At 33.8% G+C, this 22841-nt stretch overlaps 1 protein-coding gene across 23 annotated transcripts in view; it reads left to right on the plus strand.

The window, feature by feature from the left end:
• CDC42BPA (CDC42 binding protein kinase alpha) overlaps window positions 1-22841 on the plus strand; it is a 332162-nt gene that overhangs the window by 235745 nt on the left and 73576 nt on the right. For 10 of the 23 annotated variants that reach the window (XR_007719261.1, XM_050757123.1, XM_050757207.1 and 7 more), the window contains 6 exons: window positions 5581-5686; window positions 5933-6081; window positions 7669-7760; window positions 10147-10223; window positions 11284-11331; window positions 20210-20248. Coding sequence is in view for 22 of the 23 variants with exons in the window: in XM_050757123.1 (XP_050613080.1) it covers window positions 5581-5686; window positions 5933-6081; window positions 7669-7760; window positions 10147-10223; window positions 11284-11331; window positions 20210-20248 (511 nt within the window). In the remaining variant the exon portion in view is untranslated. The remainder of the gene's footprint in view (window positions 1-5580; window positions 5687-5932; window positions 6082-7668; window positions 7761-10146; window positions 10224-11283; window positions 11332-20209; window positions 20249-22841) is intronic. The other 13 variants (XM_050757256.1, XM_050757297.1, XM_050757331.1 and 10 more) reach the window with 4 other exon arrangements.

The raw sequence follows: 22841 nt of genomic DNA on the forward strand, positions 1-22841 counted from the left end.
GGTCCCATTGCCAAGGTAACCTCATTATGTATATTCAGGTATTCCAAACTCCAAAACATAAAAAATCCTGAAATCCAAAATACTTTTGGTCTCAGGCATTTCACATAAAGGATATCCAACCTGTAGTTTCATCATTTATTTATAGATTAGTCATTTGTAGGGAATTTTATTTCCTATACACATATTTTGGTTCAAATGCTTTTCCATTAAGAGCTCTTATGCTTATAATGTTTCTATTCAGTGCATATAAAGGGAATATGCAGATTGTGGAAATTTATTTGGGTTCCAGACAGTATAGTTATTGGTTCATTAATTTACATCTACATCATCAAGTCTGCATTTCTGAAGCAAAATCCACTTTAATCTTTAACCAAATTTATAATATCAAAAATTATGACTTGCCATTTGTAATTCCATTTTTATGTTATCAAATATATATTTAAGGTGGAGCTGAAAATGACTTTTCAGAAGGCAGAGTCAAAACCTGTGTTCCTAGACTTCTGATTTTTTCAAGTGTCAGGCATGCTGATTTGAACTGGAACAGGAAGTGGTTCTAGTAATGGAAGGAAGCTTTCAATGTGGGCTTTGTAGAAAGGGTTAATAGAAAGGGTAAAGATGAAAGTTTTATATGATGCCACAAAACACTCATTATACACTTCTCACATTCAAGCGAAATGCAGAAATCAGAAATACAAGGAAGTCACTTTGCATAAAAGCTGTTATTAACCCCACTTCTTATTTAGAAATGGACTGTTAGATAGCAGATTGGCAAATACCCAAGGGAAAAAGTAAAATATATATTCCCTGTTCAACTTTCTTACCTACTTGAAAGGTAACTCTGTGAGATACAATATCCAAGTTTATAAAGGTCGAAAGACTGAGTTATTTTCATTTTTGAGTTTAGTATACAGAGTAAGTATTCCTTATTCAAAATGCTTAGGACCAGAAGTATTTTGGATTTCTTTTGGATTTTAGGAAGTTTGCATTATACTTAACAGTTCAGCATCCCTAATCCAAAAATTTAAGCATCTTGTCAGTACTCAAAAAGTTCCAGATTTGGGGGCATTTCAGATTTTGGATTTTCAGATTACAAGTACTAAACCTGCTTTAAAAAAATGAAGTAATGCTCAAACAAGATTATAGGACTTCATGACATACAGCACCTTAAAATGTTTCCTGGGACAAATGAACAGTTTAATATAAAAGAAATACTGCAGTATATAAAACCTTATGTGAAGTCACTTCTAATGGCTCTTGAACTCCACCTCCTCTCTCTTTTGCTATGAAATATCCCTTTCATAAGAAACCCTTTTAGAGCAAGGACATCTTCTCACCACTGTTAGAGTAGGAACCTTCCTTCTCACCATTGGCTCATCAGAGGACTTCACGTTTTCTCTTTGAAATAATATTACAAAGAGAGGTTAGATTAATAGGCTAATCCATAAGATTTATTTTTTAAATGTGTTTCCTCACATAAGGCATTCTTTTGGTACAATAAGAGATACAGAGGTCTATAAATGTAGTACTTGCCTTTAAGTAACTTATAACTTAACATTTAAAGTTTAAAAACTATTTTGACCAGAACTGGCGATAACTTACAAGACTTAAATATAAATGCCTTACATATTGAATAGATACTGACTTTTTAAAAATAAGAATGTAGTGTTGAGGGAATTATCTCAGACTAGTTGCTCAAGAAGGGTGGGAGCAGTCAGTTAAACTAGACTGTGTTTTCTGAAAAGCCTGAGTTTAGTAAAATATCCTACACCTAGTTTGACCAAATTGGAATTTATGTAAAAGAATAGTAGGAAATAAGAGTAACAACATTACTGCAACACAATTGTCATGAATACTAGGTAAGAATTTTACCTTCACTTATTTGTAAGATGGAGAAGGTTTTTTGCAAAGGTAATGGTATTAATTAAAATGATGATGAGGCAAATAGCTTTTAACAGTAATGTTCAGGATGAAATAGATGGTAAGGTTGGAAATAAAGTGAATAAATGCAGGAGACGTTGTGAAAGAAAAATCTATAGGACTTAATACTACTTACAAATGAAGGGTGAGAGATGAGGAGAAATTAGTATTCCTGAATTGTGAGTTAAGGTGGTTAAGAAAATGGTGGCATCATTGAAGTAGGAAAGTTAAGAGAGGTAACCACCCTTGGGGAAGATGATACAGTCAATTTTATCTGTTATTTTATTTTGTTTGTTGGTGAGACTGAGGTGATCCTGAGGCATCTTAGTAGAGGTTTCTCATATGCTTTTGAAAAACTAACGTAAAGGTTAGGATTAGAAATGTAAATTTGGGAATTAAATTCCTATTGAATAAGGCCAATGAAGTGGTTGAGATGTTTTTAAGGAAACAAGAAAGAAGGCGAATGGTAAGGGCTATATGATACAAGCTAGATGAAACAGCTCTGCAGGAGAACCAGGAGAAGGGTTTAATGATTACAAAGCGTTTCAGTAATGAAACCTTTGTCTTTCTTTATTTAAATCCACTCACATTATTTGAAACATTCCTCATTCAGTAATGCTCATTTGTGTATAGCAATAGCTTCTATTGATTAAAACATAAGAGTATTCCAGTCATTAGGCTGGAAATTCACATGTATTCTTATTTAGTTATTACACCAGTTCTGTGAGATAGGTATTATTACTACCCTCATTTTATAGATGGGATAACAAAGTTAGAGAAGTAACCTGGCCAAAGTCACACAGCTGGTAAGCACCAGAGCTAGGATTTGAAACCAGGTCTGTATGACTTAAGAATCAAAGTTCCTAATTACAATATATGCACCAACTTTTCAGGAACTGTCCCTTATTTGTCTTCTTTTGTCTTCTTAATGTGCCCAATGTAATAGTATTTAATAAGTATTAACTAATTGATTATTTGAGAGAACTTGGAAGGGAAGGATTAAATGTGCCAAGAGAACACATAGATCTAAGTTGGCCTTCTGTAGTTGAGTTTTAACAGATTAGCTTCAGCAAAATAGTTGAGGCAGGAATTAGACTTCAGGAAGTATAGAGTAGTGAATGGAGGGTTTAATACTACAGCACTTACATGTATGTAGTAGAACAATGAAAGAGGGGAAAATGGGATGTTTGGGGGTTTGTCAGTGAGGAGGACAGGGAACTTTTGTATTTGGTAGAGTTTGTTCATGTTTAAAGAAACCAATGGAAATAATGAAATTGAAAATATAAGGTGTAGTAGGGAGGGTGATTATGTATAGTAATAATAACTATGTTACTAAGAAGTATTTGAACGATTTAACCAAATAAAAGATGAGACAGCTACCTCTAAAACTGTTTTTAAAAGTTAAGAGAAGGAATATGAGTAAACTTAACCAAATGGCTTAGAAGCAAGGAGTAAGAGGTAGTGTTAGGGCCGGGTGTGGTGGCTCATGCCTGTAATCCCAGCACTTTGGGAGGCTGAGGTGGGCGGATCACCTGAGGTCAGGAGTTCAAGACCAGCCTGGCCAACATGGCTAAGCCTCGTCTCTACTGAAAATACAAAAATTAGCCAGGCATGGTGGCATGTGCCAGTAATCCCAGCTACTACAGAGGCTGAGGCAGGAGAATTGCTTGAATCCAGGAGACGGACGTTGCAGTGAGCTGAGATTGTGCCACTGTACTCTGGCATGGGCAATGGAGCAAGACTCTCTCTCTCTCTCAAAAAAAAAAAAAAAAAGTGTTGGGGTTGGAGAAACAATATTTTTTTTAAATGAGGTTGAAAAATAGACAAATAGCAATGATTATGAAAAGGAACTGTGTGAGATCTAGCGTCCAGTGGAACTTAAATGGCATGAGTTACCCTCCAAATCAGTAATTCTCTATAGCCAAGAAAAAGAGAAGTAGGTTTAATCAAAAGTTAGGAATTAGCGGAAGATTGCAGTTGTAAGGTGTTCAACATGTAAATAAATGTGTTCAACATGTAATGTGTTCAACATGTAAATAAAAAGCAAAGTTAGAAAAAAGAGATTGTCATATAAAATTCCAGATAACTTAAAGTCAGTTTACAAGAAGTTGATTTCCAAAGTTAATAAAACATACTGGACTTCACAGTTTCTTGGAAATATGCATAAACTAAGATCTCTGAGCTATGGTAGATACTAAACCAGCACTAGTGGAGCCCTGTTAGCCTAGGCACTTAACAGATAATACAGTTTTCTTTATTGTTACCATTTAAGTATCCTTTTTGTATTCTAAAAAAGATAATCTTCATTCATGCCAATTTATTCTCTATACTACATACCAGGTAATTAAGTAAAAAGATTACAGTCACTTGTGATCAAATAATTTTAGAAGGACACAACCCTTACTATACAAACATTCTTAAAATAATTTCCAAAACCATTTTTCTTTAACAGGCAATAAAAATATTTACATTTACATAGAGCCTAGGAATATGTAACTGTCCCTAGAGTGGACAACTTCTTACAATGGTTTTATTGCATCTCCATATTTTCTTTTGCTTGTACTCCAAAGACAACCTCCCATCTAAGAGAAGAGAGCACCAAGCCTCGTTTAAAGGGCCTCATTAAGATATATATGAATTTGACTCCTCAGGAGTTTACATTCTAAGAGATACTAAAGCAGCTCAGGAGTTAAACATGTCTGCTGTATGCATCGGATACATACTGATTTACCTGAAATGTACTTTCCTCGTAGCTTCAGTGACATGGATTTTATCTGAAAACTGCCAGCCTGCACAAAGACAAATTGTCTTCCCCAAAGTCTTTTAGAATACACTTGTGAGCATTGCAAATTTCGACTCCATTTTTTTTCTTTGTGCAGTATGGCTTTCTTTATACCAGTGGTTTTCATTCTTCCTGAGAATAGGACCTCTTTTGTAGATTTTTGTAGATATGCTAGACTCCTCCCTTCACCTTCTCACCGCTTGAGGGAAGTGTAAGAAATGCAGACTTTTTCTTGAGAAATTCTAAAGTGTGGAATTTGTCTTACTAAATATAATTTGAAAAGTTTCTATCTAAAATTATAATTGTATCATCAGCTAGATAGCCTTAAGGCAGTAAGTAGAAATTGGGTTTTGGTAGTTTAATCTCTCTTTGTTATTTTAGTGATCATTTTAGAAAACAGAAGAGCTTAATTACAATATAACCCTGATTTTTGCAGAATATCATACATTAAACTTTCTAAATTTAATATACTTCAGTTTTAAGAATGGTATGTTGTTTTTATGATGTAAAATGACGGAATTCAGTTAATGAGAAATCTTATTATTTAGAAAACCTCACCCATGTGTGCATCTGTGTTAATTGTTAGATTTAAAGAATGTTAATTCTGTGTTTCAAGGGTGAAGTTTTACTAATTTATCAGCTATGAGTAACTTGGACTTTTGTAAACTTCACCAGCTCTACCATGTACATAAAAAGAACAGTTCCATAAACCTCTTCCCAGTTGCTGACAGGTAGTATACTATGGTAGACCTTTTCAAAGAAATTATTTAAGACTATCTTTGAATTTCCTATCACTTATTTCTTTAGGAAGCTTTAAAATAACATATATTGCACTGAAGCTTTTTTGTTTTACTTTTGTACTTTGTCTTTACGTATTCTAGGGTCAGCGATGAAAAGGATGCACGAGGGTATCTTCAGGCCTTAGCTTCTAAAATGACTGAAGAATTGGAGGCATTAAGAAATTCCAGCTTGGGTACACGAGCAACAGTAAGCTTCTATGATTTTGCATGGAGGCTCATCATATTAGAAAAAAGAGACTTAAAAAACACTATAATAAATCCAGTTACTTGTATCAGTTTGTTTAGACTTTGAGCCTACTAAAGAGTTTTTTATGAGAAAACGATTAGTTTGGGTCTTTTCCAGTTTAGAAAAACATAACACACAGCTGGTTAACTGTAATAATTTAAATGTTAAAAATAGGATGGAACTAAAAACACAGTCATTATTTCATAGGATATGCCCTGGAAAATGCGTCGTTTTGCGAAACTGGATATGTCAGCTAGACTGGAGTTGCAGTCAGCTCTGGATGCAGAAATAAGAGCCAAACAGGCCATCCAAGAAGAGTTGAATAAAGTTAAAGCATCTAATATCATAACAGAATGGTAAGATTGAATAATATAGTCCCACTAGAATAATTTCTGAGTTTGTCAGAGTCATTTGTGGAGAAGTTACATGTTTAGTTTCCATTGCTTTCTTTTAGAAAAATGATGGCCAAATGTTACGAAAATAGATGCTTTCAAAAATAGATGAAAATAGACGCTTTCAAACCTTGTAGATAGTGATGAGGTTTTAATATAGCCTTGTTTTCCTCTGGCTTGTCCATAAAGTAGAATTAATAGTATTAAATAATAATCCATTATTTACTTTTCCTCTTATTTATAAAATTTAGTTGACTCAAATTTTATTAAACCTAAAATTCTCTCATGTTTAGGAATATTATATTTGTATAAAAGTACAATGTATGGTGAGAACAAAATATAATCATTTGAAAATTGTGGCCTCTACCATAGGTCTTTTAGGTGTTTTATAAATGAAAATTCTATTGATGGCACATTTCACAATGGTATAATATCTTCTAAGTATAATTATTATTTTTCATGTTTCCTTATGTATTTAGAAAAAGTATATCCCACAGTCTCTGAAGCAGTTAGCTAATGAACACATTTCCTCAATTCTTGTCACAACACTAGAGTGAATCATACTCTGAATACATAAATGATTCACAATTAGATTGATTATAAACATGGTTCAAAATAAGTCAGTTTACGTGACATAGAGGAACAATAGAAACTTCACATCACAAGTGAAACTACAAATATGAAAATCCATTGACTGCTGAGAATATCAAAAGTTCCAAAAGCCTGAAAAGAAATGCAGGCCCATGAATTCAGTTTTTAATGGTGTATATTCATAGTCCTTAAACTGCAAGTGTTAATCTTTTTAATCATATCAAAGGCCAGATACATGATACCTCTGTCGGATTATAAACTTTTGGTTTATAAGCTTTTTGCTATAACTAATGCAGACATTGTATGTTTTACTTAAATGTGCTTACGTGGCATTGAGGAGGGGAAAACTTTTCCTGGAGAAAGTGAATTTGATCCCAGCGTAAAGAGCTAATCAATGTCATTCTCTGTGTTGTGATTTGAAATAAGTAAGATCTTTTCTCCTTACACCTAGGACATAATGAGTTTACATATTGTTCATAAGTCAGGAAGATGAGCCAGTTTGAAAAATTATAAACTTACTCCTGTATATGCTCCACTTTCATGGTTGCCTGTAATGATATAATATCTAACAAAGTCTAACAGAATTCTAAAATAAACCTTTGATTTTATAACATTTTTAAATTTAATAATTTAGTTCAGGGTCAGCAAATGTTTTCTGTAAAGGTTCACTTAGTAAATATTTTAGGCTTTGATTAGCCTCCATCACAACTTCTCATCTCTACTATTGTAGTGTAAAAGCAGCCATAGTTAATACTTAAATGAATGAGATTGGCTGTGTTCTAGTAAAACTGTTAATCTACATGAAAGTAGGTAGCAGGCTGTATTCGTTCTTCCTGCCATAATTTACAGTCCCCTAATTTACCATGCCTGACACTTAAACCAAGTAAGTTTGGCTACATCCAAGATGGCTCAGTAACCAGCAATAAAAATGACATTTTTCCTTTTTTCTCCTTATTTAAGTAAACTAAAAGATTCAGAGAAGAAGAACTTGGAACTGCTCTCAGAAATCGAACAACTGATAAAGGACACTGAAGAGCTTAGATCTGAAAAGGGTATGGGAGTGTGTGTTTGCCTTACTCAGGACTTACTATTATGTTATAAATATGTTTTATTATAGAAGAATCAGTTCATTGCATAGGTGGGAGAATTGTTGACATAAGCAATTCTGGCACTCATTTATGAATACATGTGTGTATATATGATGCATGTGCGTACACACACATTTGGAAGACTGGCCTCTGAGTCATTTTGTTTTACTTAATATGCATTGTTTAAAGATTTCATAGTAACAGAAAAAGACACTTTGCCATAAATTTGATGTTTTTTTCAGTGCCATGGACTACTTCATGAATAACATTTTTGTGATTGGAAAAAAATTTTATTTTATAATGTACTTTATAATATTCTCAAATGCTATAATATGAGGTTATCACTCTGACAATGGCAATGTGTGTTAACATTCAGAACTTGGTAAGGGTACTTGAACAAGTATTTCTTAGCACTTTTTATGTGCCTAGATGTATAAAAATTTGGGGGGGATACACTTTCAGGATAGTTGAGGAAACAATGTATGAAATAGCTAAAGATTAATCTAGTATTAATGGAGCAATTCAATAAGGAAAATTTGGGGGGGCATTTTAATGTCTTCTTCCAGTTTGACACTTAAATTGCTTGTCCTGTGGGATATCCCGGATTTATTACCATTTTCTTGAAAACTTTACTTGAACATTTTTCCATTCATGTTAAAGCTTAGTCAGAGTGCTTGATAGCTGTATTACATGAACTTCTTAAACTTTCCTTAATGTGGATGTTAAGAATGTGAAGATTTAATAAAAAGAAATATAGATATTTTTAAAATAAAGGGATATCTTATATGCATTTATTGGAAATTGATTTTCCTAACAACGGCCATCACTGAATACCGAACTCGTTAATGGGCTTTTTATTAGGTCTAAGTACTTCTCTATCATTTCTCAGCCATGCAACACAGTGAGATAAAACTGGTGGAGTCTCTGCATCTGCATGTAAAATGATGGAGAACAGCGAGTAATCACATAAAGAAGCTAACATGAAAAAACCTTTATAGATAGTTGATGCTCAATAAATTCTTGTTGATTGAATTTCTTAATTAACAAGAAAAGGAAGGAGCCCAGAAAAAGTGAATAGTAATTCAGATTAGGAGCACAAGCCATCATGCCAAAATGAAAATCAAGCTAGGTTTTAATTAATGAAAATTGGAAGGGAGATACATTATCTAGTGATGAAAAGAAAAAGAATACATAAGACATGGACAACTTGTGGCCGCAATGGCAAATAGGAGAGAGACTAGTGTAGAATATGACTTGCACGCCAGATGACATTGATTGTATCATTTTTAGAGTAGACCTAAACTTGAAGGAGACTTAAGTTTATCACATTATGAAGGCATGTTTACCACATTTTTTAAATTTGGATTTTGAATATGCAGAACAAAATTTTATTGTATAACATAATGTATGCTACTACTTCAGTAATATAATGTGATATTTACATTATGAGGGCAAGGATGTTTTTAATGCTTCATTTACTGTTATGTCCCCAAGTGTCTAGAACAGTGTCTGGCACACTTTCAATATTTGAATGAATTTCTGAACATATTGCCTTACCTGATAACTATGTTATCAGTTATTAGATAGTCTTAGATAGTAATACTAATAGATGTGTTATTAGATAGTAATATGAAAAACACAAATCAGCTGATGTCAATTCCTAAGCATATGGAAGTAAAAAATGTGGGATTGGCTGTTTTCTGGTTTTTTTCTACCTGGTATTTTTATTTGTATGTTTTAAGAATTATTTGGGAAATTGTGCATTTAAAGTTAAAGCTACAGTCAAGAGATATGTATGAATTTTTAAAAATTCATCTGAGAAAAACTGGGGTTTGGAGTCTTCATCCTGTCAATAAAAAAATACCTGAAGTCAGATTGACAGCTTTTTTGTAATTAAGTGTATTTGTTTTATCAATGCATTAATTTCTTATAAAGGATTTTTGTATTAGTGCTTACTCTATGCTTTGGTAAGACTATTTCAAAACAGAAGCCTGTTTGGTGTTAAATTAGCTTAGAAAAATCAGATATAAACAGACTCCTATTTTTAAATTCTCTGAAGCCTACCAAAAGATTTAAGGTGTTTTTTTTATTATTTACTATACACAAAAAGAAAGAAACTCAGTAAATTAAATAAGTGTTTCATGGAAACTGATATAATTGAACTGTTAAGTGATATTCTTGGAAACACTAGTGTATTTTAGTTTTGTTTAAATGTCGAGTTAATAATAGTGATCAGGTTTGAAATACAGTAGTTTGTGAAATGCTTTTAATAGATTCAGACAGGGAAGGTTATCCATTAAAATCAGTTTTAATTGTTGTAGCCTTAAAAAAAGTTGCTGCTGTCTTCTAGGTATAGAGCACCAAGACTCACAGCATTCTTTCTTGGCATTTTTGAATACGCCTTCCGATGCTCTGGATCAATTTGAAGTAAGTATTAAACATGCCAAATATCCTCTGGGGTCAATTTAAAATTCACTTACAATAAAACCGTTTTATTGCTTCTCACATGAGAGGACCTAGAATCTTAAATAAACAAAAACATATTAGCAGAGGAATATGTTCTGCTTTCTTATGGAGACTATAATCCCACCTCTTTTTAACAAAACATCTAAGAAAGATCTAATCATGAGAGTCATTATAAGATTGAAAAGCAATTTCATTTCCCTTAAGAAACATTAAGAGCAGAACAAATCCCAACTTTTGAAATAATTTGACAATTTTTTTTATTCTCCAAAGCATAGTGCCACAATAAAAAGTGAGAAAATGTCAAAGCTGACAATAAGGTATTGCTGATTCTTATTTCAAATCAATTCTTCTTTTAAAAACTATACAGTAAGAAATGCTTTTTGTTAAAAGGTATTACATTGACCCTGTTAGGCAGATCATACAGTAATGAAATTGTGATTATGTAATTTGATCATTTCTTAGTATTTAAATTCTTTGCTTTAAAAAAATCAGCTTACTGTTATCAAGTATATTTTTGTCTCAGTAAATTTAAGTGTGATTATATCTTTATTCAACAAATGATAATCATGTAGCTTTGTGCAAGGCACTGTTGTAAGTGCTCGAGATACAGTAGTAACCAAAATAGACAAAGTCCTTCCCACTAGAACTTACATTCCAGTGGGAAGATTTACAAGCCTCAGGAATTCCATTGCTTACTTTTAGTTGTTACTTCAAAAGTACTTACATTTAATTTGATTGTTAATTATTTGTCATGAGCTTCATTTTATTACATTTTGGGCACAGTATATGAATTGTGTTTCGTTCCTTTAGGAAAAGGAAAAAGAATCACTCTTTAAAAAGTAATTAATGAATCTCTTAAGTTTCTCAAGAACAATGATAGTGACTGCTTTTCTCATTTATTTATTTGAATTAATGTCATTTGCCTTTCAATTGTTTTACAAAATTTTTGATTTATTATTTGTTCTTATTAAATTGCTTCATCCATATTTTCTATTTTTTTACTGCTGTATTCGTTAAATAGGATTCCTTTTCTTCTTCCTCATCTTCACTGATTGATTTTTTGGATGACGTAAGTCTTTGATTTTCAAACCAATGCATCCTTCAGTAAAAAAGATCAGTGAATTGATTTGAAGAATTTGCCTAGTAATGCAGTCAGTTTTAGAAATACCACATTTGAAAATTTATGTGAGCCAAAATATGCTTCTTTATTATCTTAAATATAATGAAAGATTTATCAGTATTAAACATAATGAAGTAAAAATTTACTTTGAAAAATGCTTTGACTTGTAGAATCCCAGTATTTTCAATCTTTGTAAGAATTCTAAAACTAGAATGCTTATTTATTGGTTTATATATATGTATATATAAAAATAATTGCTTATTTTTATTTTTCCTGGTGATTTCTATTTTACTTTTCACTTTTCTTTTCAGCACTTTACTGTTTAATTTCTATGTGGGTTAAAAATAAACCTCTGATGGTATAATCAAAAAAGTTACTTTTAATTAATTTCTCCAATAGGTTTTATTGTATGCCAATAATAGAGTACTGATTTTAAAATAAATCAATTAAAAATTCTGAAATTCTAATTCTGAAAGAATTTCTTTTCTGATGTGCAAAGTGATTTTAGTTAACATGTGCACTATATGCACTATAAATTGACTGCATTATCACTTTCTCTCCTGAATTCTATCAATTTAATAATTTAGAAGTTCCTGTTAAATGTGTATCATTCATTCTCTTTACTTCTGGAATAACATTCTCTCTATTCCACATTAAATGGCACAGTAATTCTTGTCCTAAAGCATTTATTATCCTGTTGAACATTACTCTTTAGAGAAATGGGGAAATAAAATGTATTCAAATGCAAATACTGTGCATAGAACTGTTTCTAAAACCAGGGAAGATTTTTAAATGTTTCATTATTTCTGTTTTGTTAGGATACTTATAGTCAGAAGAGTAGTTAGCATAATACTGTGCTAAAGGAACTTCTTAATCTAGATGTTTAAAAATTATGCAACAAAAAAGTGATTTTGAATATGTTTGGAATATTTATACTGAAGTTTGCACATTTTCATAAGTGTTTTGCTATTCTCGAAACAAATAATTACTTTGGTTAATTCTATAGTGTAATGAAAAGAGAACTCTCCTCATGTACAATGGTATTGCATGTTATAATCTGCTCAGGATATTAAAAATACTTAATATGATATTTTCATACAGATACTATTCACCTTAAAAAGAAAGGGAAGGAAGTTTGAGTAAATTATTTTAGTTGTTCTTTCCACTAGAAAATCTTTTTATTTCTAACAAAGTCCTCTCCATCCCTTTTCCTGTCACACACAAAAAAAAATATATATATATATATATTTGGTTGTAAAACCTAGGAGCAGTATGTATTTTGGCAAATGCATGAGGTCTTCTCAGCAGATCTTTCAGGAATACACACCCCAGCCAGGTCCTCAGCTTGTTTCTGCTCTCACAGGCACTCTGCCACTGCTGCCACCCACCTGTAATGCCTGAGTACCCCACAGCCATTTCCCAGTGTTACTTTTTCTCCAGAAATATCCTTTCTCATCCTCTACCCTCTATTAATTCAACCATGAGCTCAGTACAGACATAAAAGTAAATTTTATTGCACTGCAAGGAAACTCCTAGTATAAAAGAGCTGAGCTCACAAGAGCTGCCAAATCTTTTATTTATATTCCACCTCCTAAAAGGCATGATTTCCCACTCATGTGCTTTCTAAGCTCCATTCTCCCAATTTATTGGTTAAGTGCATAAGTAGGCACAAATCCTGCCTGTACAACTTTCTAGGTGTATGGTTTGGAAGAAATTAACCTTTCTACATCCTAAGTTTGCTCATCAGACAAATAGTAATAATAATAGAACTAATATCATAATGTTGTTTGAAGATTTAAAGAAACAGTGTATGTAATGCCATCAGTAATAATGTACTTATTACTCTTAATAAGCTGGTTCCCTCCCTTTCTGTATTCTCTTTAGCTTCTTTTCTTGTCCATCAGTTCAGTTTCACTTAAATACTTTCTTAGCTCTTCGTCACTCAGTCATCTACCCACCACCAATATTTTATGGTACAAACTTCATGTTTCTCTTTAGAGTTTGTACCTATGATCTCCCTTCCCAGAGTTACTATTCATTCATTTGATCCTCAGAGTCATACCAGAATGATGAACAGCAGTATTCAGTCTTTGACATACTTGAGTTCAGCATCCAAGAGATTTCGTATAATGCTCAAGTTCTTCTGTAGCTCCTTTTCTGCTAGGCACTTGGATATTTTTTTTTTTTTTTTTTTTTTTTTTTTTTTGAGACAGTCTCATTCTGTCACCAGGCTGGAGTACAGTGACACAATCTCAGCTCACTGCAGCCTCCGCGTCCCGGGTTCAAGCGATTCTTCTGCCTCAGCCTCCCAAGTAGCTGGGACTACAGGTGCATGCCCCTGTGCCCAGCTAATTTTTGTATTTTTAGTAAAGGTGGGGTTTCACCATGTTGGCTAGGCTGGTCTCAAACTCCTGACCTCGTGATCCACCCGCCTCAACCTCTCAAAGTGCTGGGATTACAGGTGTGAGCCGCTGCAGCCGGCCACACTTGGATTCTTAAGGAGCACATCAACTCTCTGTTGTTCTCTGTGCCAAATATAGTTATATTGTGCTTGACGCTTATATGCCTGCCCTTTGCAGTAAGTAAGGCTCTAATGAGTAGTACACATCCTCCTGGACATTCTTTTTTGTTTTCTGTCTCGTTGCTATAAAGGAGATTATGTTGAAGACCTAAAGTTTGAATTGCAGCTGGAGCTTGTAGGTGTAGAAGGGAATAAAGCTAGTATTAAGCAAAATTGCAGGAATCAGGTCCTTTGGTGTCAACATATTATCATTCTTCTCCCTCTGTCTCTGGGAACCCAGTGTTCTCATGCTGCCCTCTGATTTGTTGGAGCTTTACCACCGGTGCCTTTCCTCCTCCAAAGTTACCTTCTTTACTCCTACTTTTACCCTTTCACACAGGCCTCTTAAAAGTATAGTTACTTTATTTAAAACAATACAGTTTTAAGTTAAAATGTTCCCACCCCTAATTTTTCCTCCACATGTTTTGCCTGTTAACTTAAAATTCAAATGAATGCTGGAATTTTTGGCACAATGGGAAGATGTTCAGAGCAAGATGCTTTCCTTTTTAAGTCACATTGTTTGGCCAATCCTTGTATGTGTAAGAGTAGCTTTGAAGAAAAGGAATATATATAATACCAGTCATTCCCTTCCCTTTGGGAAAATGAAAGGAGGCAACAAGGCAGAACAGAGTATATTCTCAACACTCTCTGCTGCTCTAACTTGGGGGAATGTAAGCATTTGGGCTTTTCTACATGTAGAATCATAGAGTTTTAAAGGAGAAAAACCTTAGAAAATATTTAATCCAGTTGTTTTAACCATTATGGCACTCTTCTGTTCTTAAGAGTGGATAGGTTTCTCTCCCATTTTTGAGTGACTTTTTTAAAGTTCTCAATCTTTGGGGATTAGGACAGTGTGCTGATACATTGTTATGTAAAATATTCTTTAGGACACATAAAGAAGGGTTTGAGTTATTTATTTATTTATTTATTTATTTATTTATTTTGAGTCGCAGTCTTGCTCTGTCACCCAGGCTGGAATGCAGTGGCACAATCTCGGCTCACTGCAAACAAACTCCGCCTCCCAGGTTCACGCCATTCTCCTGCCTCAACCTCCCGAGTAGCTGGGACCACAGGCGCCCGCCACCATGCCCAGCTAATTTTTTGTATTTTTAGTAGAGACAGGGTTTCATCGTGTTAGCCAGGATGGTCTCGATCTCCTGACCTTGTGATCCACCCGCTCCGGCCTCCCAAAGTGCTGGGATTACAGGCGTGAGCCACCGCGCCTGGCCGGGTTTGAGTTAATTTTAAAAGACATTGAGACTACTTTGATAAGTGGTCTCTTGAGAAAGGCATTTCCATTCAACCTATTAAGAAAGCAGTAGAACAGAGATACCAAGATCCCTTCTGCTGTATAAATTATTCCCACTTCTACCCTCATATTTTCCTTCAACCATACATGCCCAATCCTGGACTGTCTAGTCCACATTAGCCCCAGCCTCTTTCTCTAGGTAATAAACAGGGTGAGGAACAAATGGAGCTCAGCTGCTTAGATTTTCCTGTTTCTCTCCCCAATCTATTCCCTTCATCCCAATAGTAACAGATCCAGGGATCATCACACCAAGCTTGTAGCAACTTCCTATACTCTCTTCAGTTCATTTTCTTTTCAGCTGAACCTAAAAAAGCTTGGCTTCAGTAAATTATAGATAATACTAATTACAATCATATAAATTAGCTGCTTGCTTTTATATTTGAGAAACATATTGTCATATATTAAATATGTGCTAAGTAAGTTTTGAATTTGATTAAATTATAATTCTATACTTTGTTCATTTAGTCCTAGTTCACAAAAATAGAAATTGCCTATTTGCCTGGCAAATGAGAATGTACTCAACTTGCTTTTTCAGAGTTGTCTTGCTCTGATGTACTGATGAAAGAGTAAATCAAGGATTAAGCTCTGGAATATAAAGGTCAGACACTAAGAAACAGAGACAGTGTCTATAGCCTAACTGTCTGGTCCCCCTAATATTGTTTTCCATTCAGCAAGTAGTCTGACAATATTGACAGACTGAGTTCTGGACTTGGTTTTAACCTTGTATAACATCTTACTAAGATGCTTCAAAATATTTAATTTCAGTCATGGCTTCTAACTTCTTTAATTTATCTCTTGATTTAACATTGTTTTATCTTCCAGTTTCTTTTACATTCTGTTACAATCAGTTACAGAAATCTGAGGCTTGGCAGCATAGTTTCAGCGATACTTGGGGGGATGGTCAATTCTATGTGAGAATTGGTAGGAAATATAATTTTAAAAAATACATTTTAAAGATTTTTAATCCTATGACCAAAATCAGACCTAGCTTCTTTGGCATTCCTGAAATTTGCTCATTCAATTCTTGTTTTCACAAGTTCTATTCACATATTCACCACAACCCTACCTGAAGATTGTATATTTCAGAAAGTTACATGCATTTTTTCCTCAACTTAGGCAATATATTATGTTGAATATAATTGTATATATTACATATTTTATCGCATATATAATATATTTAGACAATCTAAAGGGAAAGACATGATTATGTAGTCCATTTCTTCTTTGGTATTTTATTAAATAAGACCTCTAGGATTAATTAATTGAACCTTAAAAATTATTAGCCAAATTATATATTCCTGAGATTATTTCTTTTGGTTTCTCCTTATGTGCATACCTTCATATTCAGTCTTAAAGTTTTCGTGGCAAGTCATAGACCTGTATATGAAATACATGTTTTAAAGTGGTATTTGGTTGCACATTAAGACAAGGTGTTGGTTTACAGTGTTTGCCATGAATTCAATTTCAGTGTTTATAAAAAAACCACAGTGTGTGTAGGTATATATGAGGGAGAAAGTGTGTGGGTGTGTTTTCCTCTAACTCACTTTTTCTGTTGAAAACATAAAAATTAGACAATTTCTAGGTAAACACTTTGGTAAGAAATCATTGCTGTGGTGATAGCATTATTATTAGCTTTAAATGATATTAGCTTAGAAAATGTGTTGTCCTTCATTTTCAAAGATAGTTTCAGGATACATTTTAACTTGTTTTAGTGTAGTGATAATATATTTATTTTGAGATATTCATACTCTTTTTCATGGTTTTAGCACACTCCAGACTCTAGTCTTAGAAGTAGAGAGAGCCAAAAAAGTTTTTTTTTTTTTTAATGTTAAACATTTTAGCACTTTTTACATGGGTAGTAATATACTGGGCATAATGGCTACAAAGACAAAGCAGATGTGGAAACAGACCTCAAAATGCTTATTTTATAATTAGAAAAATAATTATACAGTTACGCACTATGCAATGTGGAAAGCAATAAATGCCATGAGAAATACCTAGCAATAAATGCCATGAGTACTATGGACGTTCAGAAGGATTCATTCAATATTTATTGAGAATTTTTAAGTTTAAAGGCTTATGCTAAGCATAATACAATATTTCCTGCCCTTAAGCGTAATATTTCCTGCCCTTAAGCATAATACAATATTTCCTGCCCTGACAGTCTAATGGGAAAGACAAATATATAACCAGATAACTATAACACCATGTGGGAAATACAGTAATAAAAGATAAAGATTGTATATCATGGGAATACAAAGAAGAGAGATTTCAGATTGAACCCAGGAGGATCCAGAAAAGCTTACTAAAGGAAATAATGCCTGAGCTGGGTCTTCACAGATGAGTATGTTCAGCAAAATCATAAAAGAACTACATACGAGGATTATATTCTAGACAGGCAGAGCAAACTTGTGGTGAGAGGGAGCAGGGAGTTACGGGGTTGTGGGCAGAGGGAGATTTCAATTTAGTTTGAATTGTCCCTTGCTTGGCAAACAAAAAGGGTGAGGAAGGGATTGAGAAATGAGTATGAAGACACTGGCAAAGGCCAGAATGAGGGTCTGTGTTTCTCAACTTTATACTTCATATTACGGAGCTTAGGTTTAAGCAGTCCCATATGTAATAATTATTAAAAGATTTAACAGAAGGGAAAAGTGACAGCTTCATTTTGGACAAGTTAAGTTTGAGATTCCTAAGGGACATCCAGTTGGAGATGTCCAGCAGACAGTCAGATACTTAATATATGCGTCAGGAGTTTAAGGAAGAGGAGTGAACTGGCAACAGAGATTTGGAAATAATCAGAGTTGAAAGTGGATGAGATTCCCCAAGGGACAGGTTGTAGCAGTGAGCCAAGGACAGAAACCTGGAATCTCCATTGAAGAAAGGGTGAAGGAATAGGACTCCACAAAAGCGAAGAAAGAGCAATAGTTGAGAAGTATGCTGTTTCTCAGGAAAGTACCTGTCAGAAAAACTAGAGGAGTGGAGAATATTAAGGAGGAGAATGGTCAGTGTGATGGTTTGGCAGGGGTGGCTGGTCAGATAGGACAAACCGGAAATACTGACCTGCTGAATATCAGATCAAAGCGGAATCTGAATTGCACTGTATTAGAAATTAATTGAAAGTTTAGAAAGTACAGACAGCGATTGTATACCATTTTTCAGAAGTCTGGCTGAGGAAGTTTGAATCCTGGCCCTACCACTTAATAGTTTTATAGCCTTAGGCAAGTTGATCCGCCTTCATCTTTAAAATTAGGATCATAACTCCTACCTTACAGGGTTTCTGTGAGAATTAAAATAATTCATATATGTAAAGAATTTTGAAAAGGATCTGCATATACTCTGCACATAATAAATGTTATTATGATTATTAAGGAAGAAGGGAGAGATTAATTGATAGCTAGAGGAAGAGTTGGAGTTGATTTGTTTATTGTTTCGTCGTTTGGTTTTGGGGGCAAGAAGGGATGAGAGAGATTCTTCCCATTAATAACTGAGGAAAAGTAACTAGGTTTGAACCTGAGACTTTAACCTCCATAATGGAAAAACTTCTTTAGAACTCTCCAGGCCTTCTAATCCTGGTTTACTATTAACTCCATAGGACAGTGTTCAAGTTATCTTCCATTCCAGTTTCCTATGGAAAGAAATAATAGTTCTGGCCGGGCACGGTGGTTCACACCTGTAATCCCAGATTTTGGGAGGCCGAGGCAGGTGGATCGCTTAGGTCGGGAGTTCGAGACCAGCCCGGCCAACATGGTGAAACTACTAAAAATACAAAAATTAGCCAGGCATGGTGGTACGCACTTGTGATCCCAGCTCCTCAGGAGGCTGAGGCAGGAGAATCGCTTGAACCCGAGAGGTGGAAGTTGCAGTGAGCCAAGATCGCACCACTGCATCCACCTGGGTGACAGATCGAGACTCTGTCTCAAAAAAAAAAAAAAAAAAAAATAGTAGTTCCTATTTACTTATCTGCCAGAGTTATTGTAACACTAATACTGAATTTTTGGTAGTGTTTCTCATTCTTGAACTTTTCACTTTTTTCTTAAATCTTCTATAACTCCTGTAGACCTAGTCTATAAGTTCCCTCATCTAGGTCCCCATGAAAATCTTGTCTGTCTCTCCTCTAGGTTCCCATCCAAACCTTATATGTATCTCAATGATAGCATTTGTCACGTTGTTGCTAGCATGATGTCTTCTCTACCAGTCTGTGAACTTCCATGTCTTGTTTATCTTTCAGTCCCTTGCGAAGTCTGCTTAGTATCCAACGTATTGTAAGCTCACAATAAACGTTAGGTTGGATTGAATGTTAGAAATTGCTGAAGTAGATATTTCATATTAGTGAAGCTCTACTGCTGGAGCATCACAAAAATATTTTGAGATAATTGTTACTTTTTTCCTAATTACTTAATTCTTTAATGTTAGGTGAAAATCCCTCTTTTGACTATGGCTGAAGTTGAGTCAGGATGGAGTATTGTTCAAATAACTTTTTATTTTAATATATTATCTTTAATTCTGAAATCCTAACTTAGGCCTTGTTATTTGAAAGAATCATTTTTGAAAAGAGTAAAAATTTAGTAGGTAAATGTCTAAGACCAGGCTAATTCATTATTTTATTAAATGTTTGCCAGCACTAAATGAGCACTAGATCCTTTTTGTTCTCATTTGTTCCAGTCTGCTACTGCCAACCTTTCCAGAAAAGAAATTGTCCGTCACTTGATGAAGCCTTGTGTGGGTCACTGTACATGGGCCAGTGAAAAGTTTATCAACCTTAGATGTAGTCCAAACAACTGTTTCTTTACCATCCTATCCTCTAGGTTTTCCTAAAAATACATGTACATTCAGCCTATCCAAAACGGTGGCCTTCTGTGTATGTTTATATACTTTGTCTGTTAATACAATAGTAGTCCTTGAGAGTCTTATGTGTGTAAATATTTGTAACATGTTGTATTCTCCTTTCTTTGTTGAAGCGCTCTCCATCCTGTACTCCAGCTAGCAAAGGCAGACGTGTAAGAGACTTTTGCACTTTATGTACCCATCCTGAGACTTTACCCCTCTCTCATCCTTTTGCCTGTGATTGCTGAACCTGTTAATGTTTTTGTGGTATATTATTACATTTATTGCATGTTTGTGCTGCTGCTCCTGCTGTTGCTGTGCTGCTTTTATGTGTTTTTTTATTTTTTGGCTTTGGCCGCAAAGCTTTAGGAATGTTCATATAAATTACTACAACCAAACTACTAAAATGATAAGATATCTTTTTTATTTTGATCAAAGGGAAAAGTGATCCTAAAGTATGCCTTCTAAATTAGTCAGAGATAAAGTACATGGGCTCCTAAGAATCTGTTGTAAGCAAATATGTAGATTGTTTCTTAGAGATTTTAATTATGTAGAAAGAAAACTTGATAATTCATGTTGTACAAAATTCAAAAATGATTTGGAATAAATTATACATCTTAATGATTGACTACAATTTTATGTAAATCAGTTCTGGAGAAATCTTGGGGTTTTTTCCTAATGTAATTCAAAGGAATTTCCCAAAATATGTATCTACATCTGCGGAAATAATGTTAATAATAAATCCTTTCTATTCTAACATAATTCCAAGATTTAAAAAATATCAGTAACATTATTTATATATGTATTATTAACAAACTGTAAATATCTTCCTATACTAATGCTAGCTCCATGTTTCTCAACTTGAAATGAGTCAACCACTACCCCTGTGCTACAAGATTCTGACATGCCCAGAGTTGGAATTTTTCTACATCCCAACACTAGTCATATACACACATACATAACTCCCTATTGGAAAAGTGACAGGGTAGCTGACAGTGTTGGGATTTCATATACTATGTAAAATAGTAACATTAAAAAGGAAAGTCAGTGATAGATACAAGTTCGTAATGTTCACTGGTCATCTCCATGGAGATTGATCAACACTTTACATTCAGAATTCTTGGACTCGGAAAGTTCTAGATGAGGGAATTCTCTGGTTTGTGGTAGGCATGGGAAGCAGTTGGGGTGGCCTCCTGCTTCCTGTGGTTCTGTCTTTCTGGTGTGGTGGAGGGTTGGTTGTAAAATAAACTTGAATAACTCTAATATAGCATATATAATATTTTCGGATTGCTGCTTAATAATGAATAAGCATTTCGGATACTTGTACTATGGCCAGTAGAACTGCATTCAAGTGATATCTCATTAATTATTGTGTTTATGGAAGATTACTAGTTCAACTGATTGATTATTTTGAAAATTGTTGAGACTTAAAACCATTAGATATTTGGATTTATCAAATGAATCTGAATATATGTTGATTACATAATCTCTAGAAGGGAAAACCATATGTTCTGTGCCCAATTATATTAGGGTCAAATCATCAGCCTGTGAATTGACTAAATTTTTAACTACTTGTTTTTCTTAATAAGGTTATAATTTAGGATTTGTTTCTCTAATTTTATTATGGATTAATTTTGTCTCACTTGCCTTGCAGACATTCTGGGGCCTTGGCCACCTAGAACATTTTTTGTGAATCTTGAAATAAGAAAAAAATTGTGGAGGGAAATAGCTGTTATAAGGTCTCTCCTTAATTCTATGTCTTTATTCTATGGGATATGAATAAACTATAATTAACCATAATCTATTGACTTATAATTACATATGATTATTTTAAACATAGATATAATAAGCTTGGTTATCTGCTTTTCTGGCCTCCTTCAGTTTTTCTTTGGTTAAGCATCTGACAAAAAAAGTCAGCCACTGAAAAGTAATAGTGCCTGTGAAGATGCTTGAAGAATTACAAATTACTCAGCTGTTAAATAGAAGCATCTCAGTGGCGTAGTGTAGAACCTCAGTGTTCCCTGGGACATCGATGTATTTCAGTAGGACACAAATAGTTACCATTCTTAACAATGGCCTCTGTTGTAACAGTAGCATAAGATTTTATGTTATATACCATGGTTTTAGACAAGAAAATGTGCAGTATTTTAATAAATATTTATGAAATGTCATATGAATGAGGTAGTATTACAAAAGAATGTTTCTTGCATTCTTTTTTCTAGTATGCTATTAAACCTCATTTACAGTTTGAATACTTTTCTTTATAAGTAGTATTAAGTATAGTAGAAGAAAAACTTTTTATTGATGGTATTGTTAATGTCCAAATAGAAATGATGAGGGAGATTTCCACAGTGCTTTCATTAATAGTGAGAAACGCTGAATGTCTTATTTCAGATTGTTCCTTTAGAGTTTGGAGCAGAAATTTTATAGCCCACATATGGCTTAACTTTCTCTTATGTTTTGTTAGAATATGTGTAAATTCTCCAGACTAAATATTCAAATCAGTATATTGAAAATAACTTGAGAATAAATTTTCTTAAAGGGAAACAAGGTGCATTATATATAACTAGGAAGCTTACCGTTACTGGTCATAACCTTTAGTCATTTGTTAGGATTTGTTCTAGAGCAATAAAATGTATTTACTGTTTTCCAAATGATATAGTACTTCTATAATACTGTTTTTGTATCATAAGCTCAGTTAACAGCAATAAATATATCACTGAAGATTTGAGTTTATACGTGTTCTAAATACAAAATACTAAATTA

This window comes from Macaca thibetana, chromosome 1 (genome assembly GCF_024542745.1).
Source record: "Macaca thibetana thibetana isolate TM-01 chromosome 1, ASM2454274v1, whole genome shotgun sequence".
In the NCBI taxonomy this organism is placed as follows: domain Eukaryota; kingdom Metazoa; phylum Chordata; class Mammalia; order Primates; family Cercopithecidae; genus Macaca; species Macaca thibetana.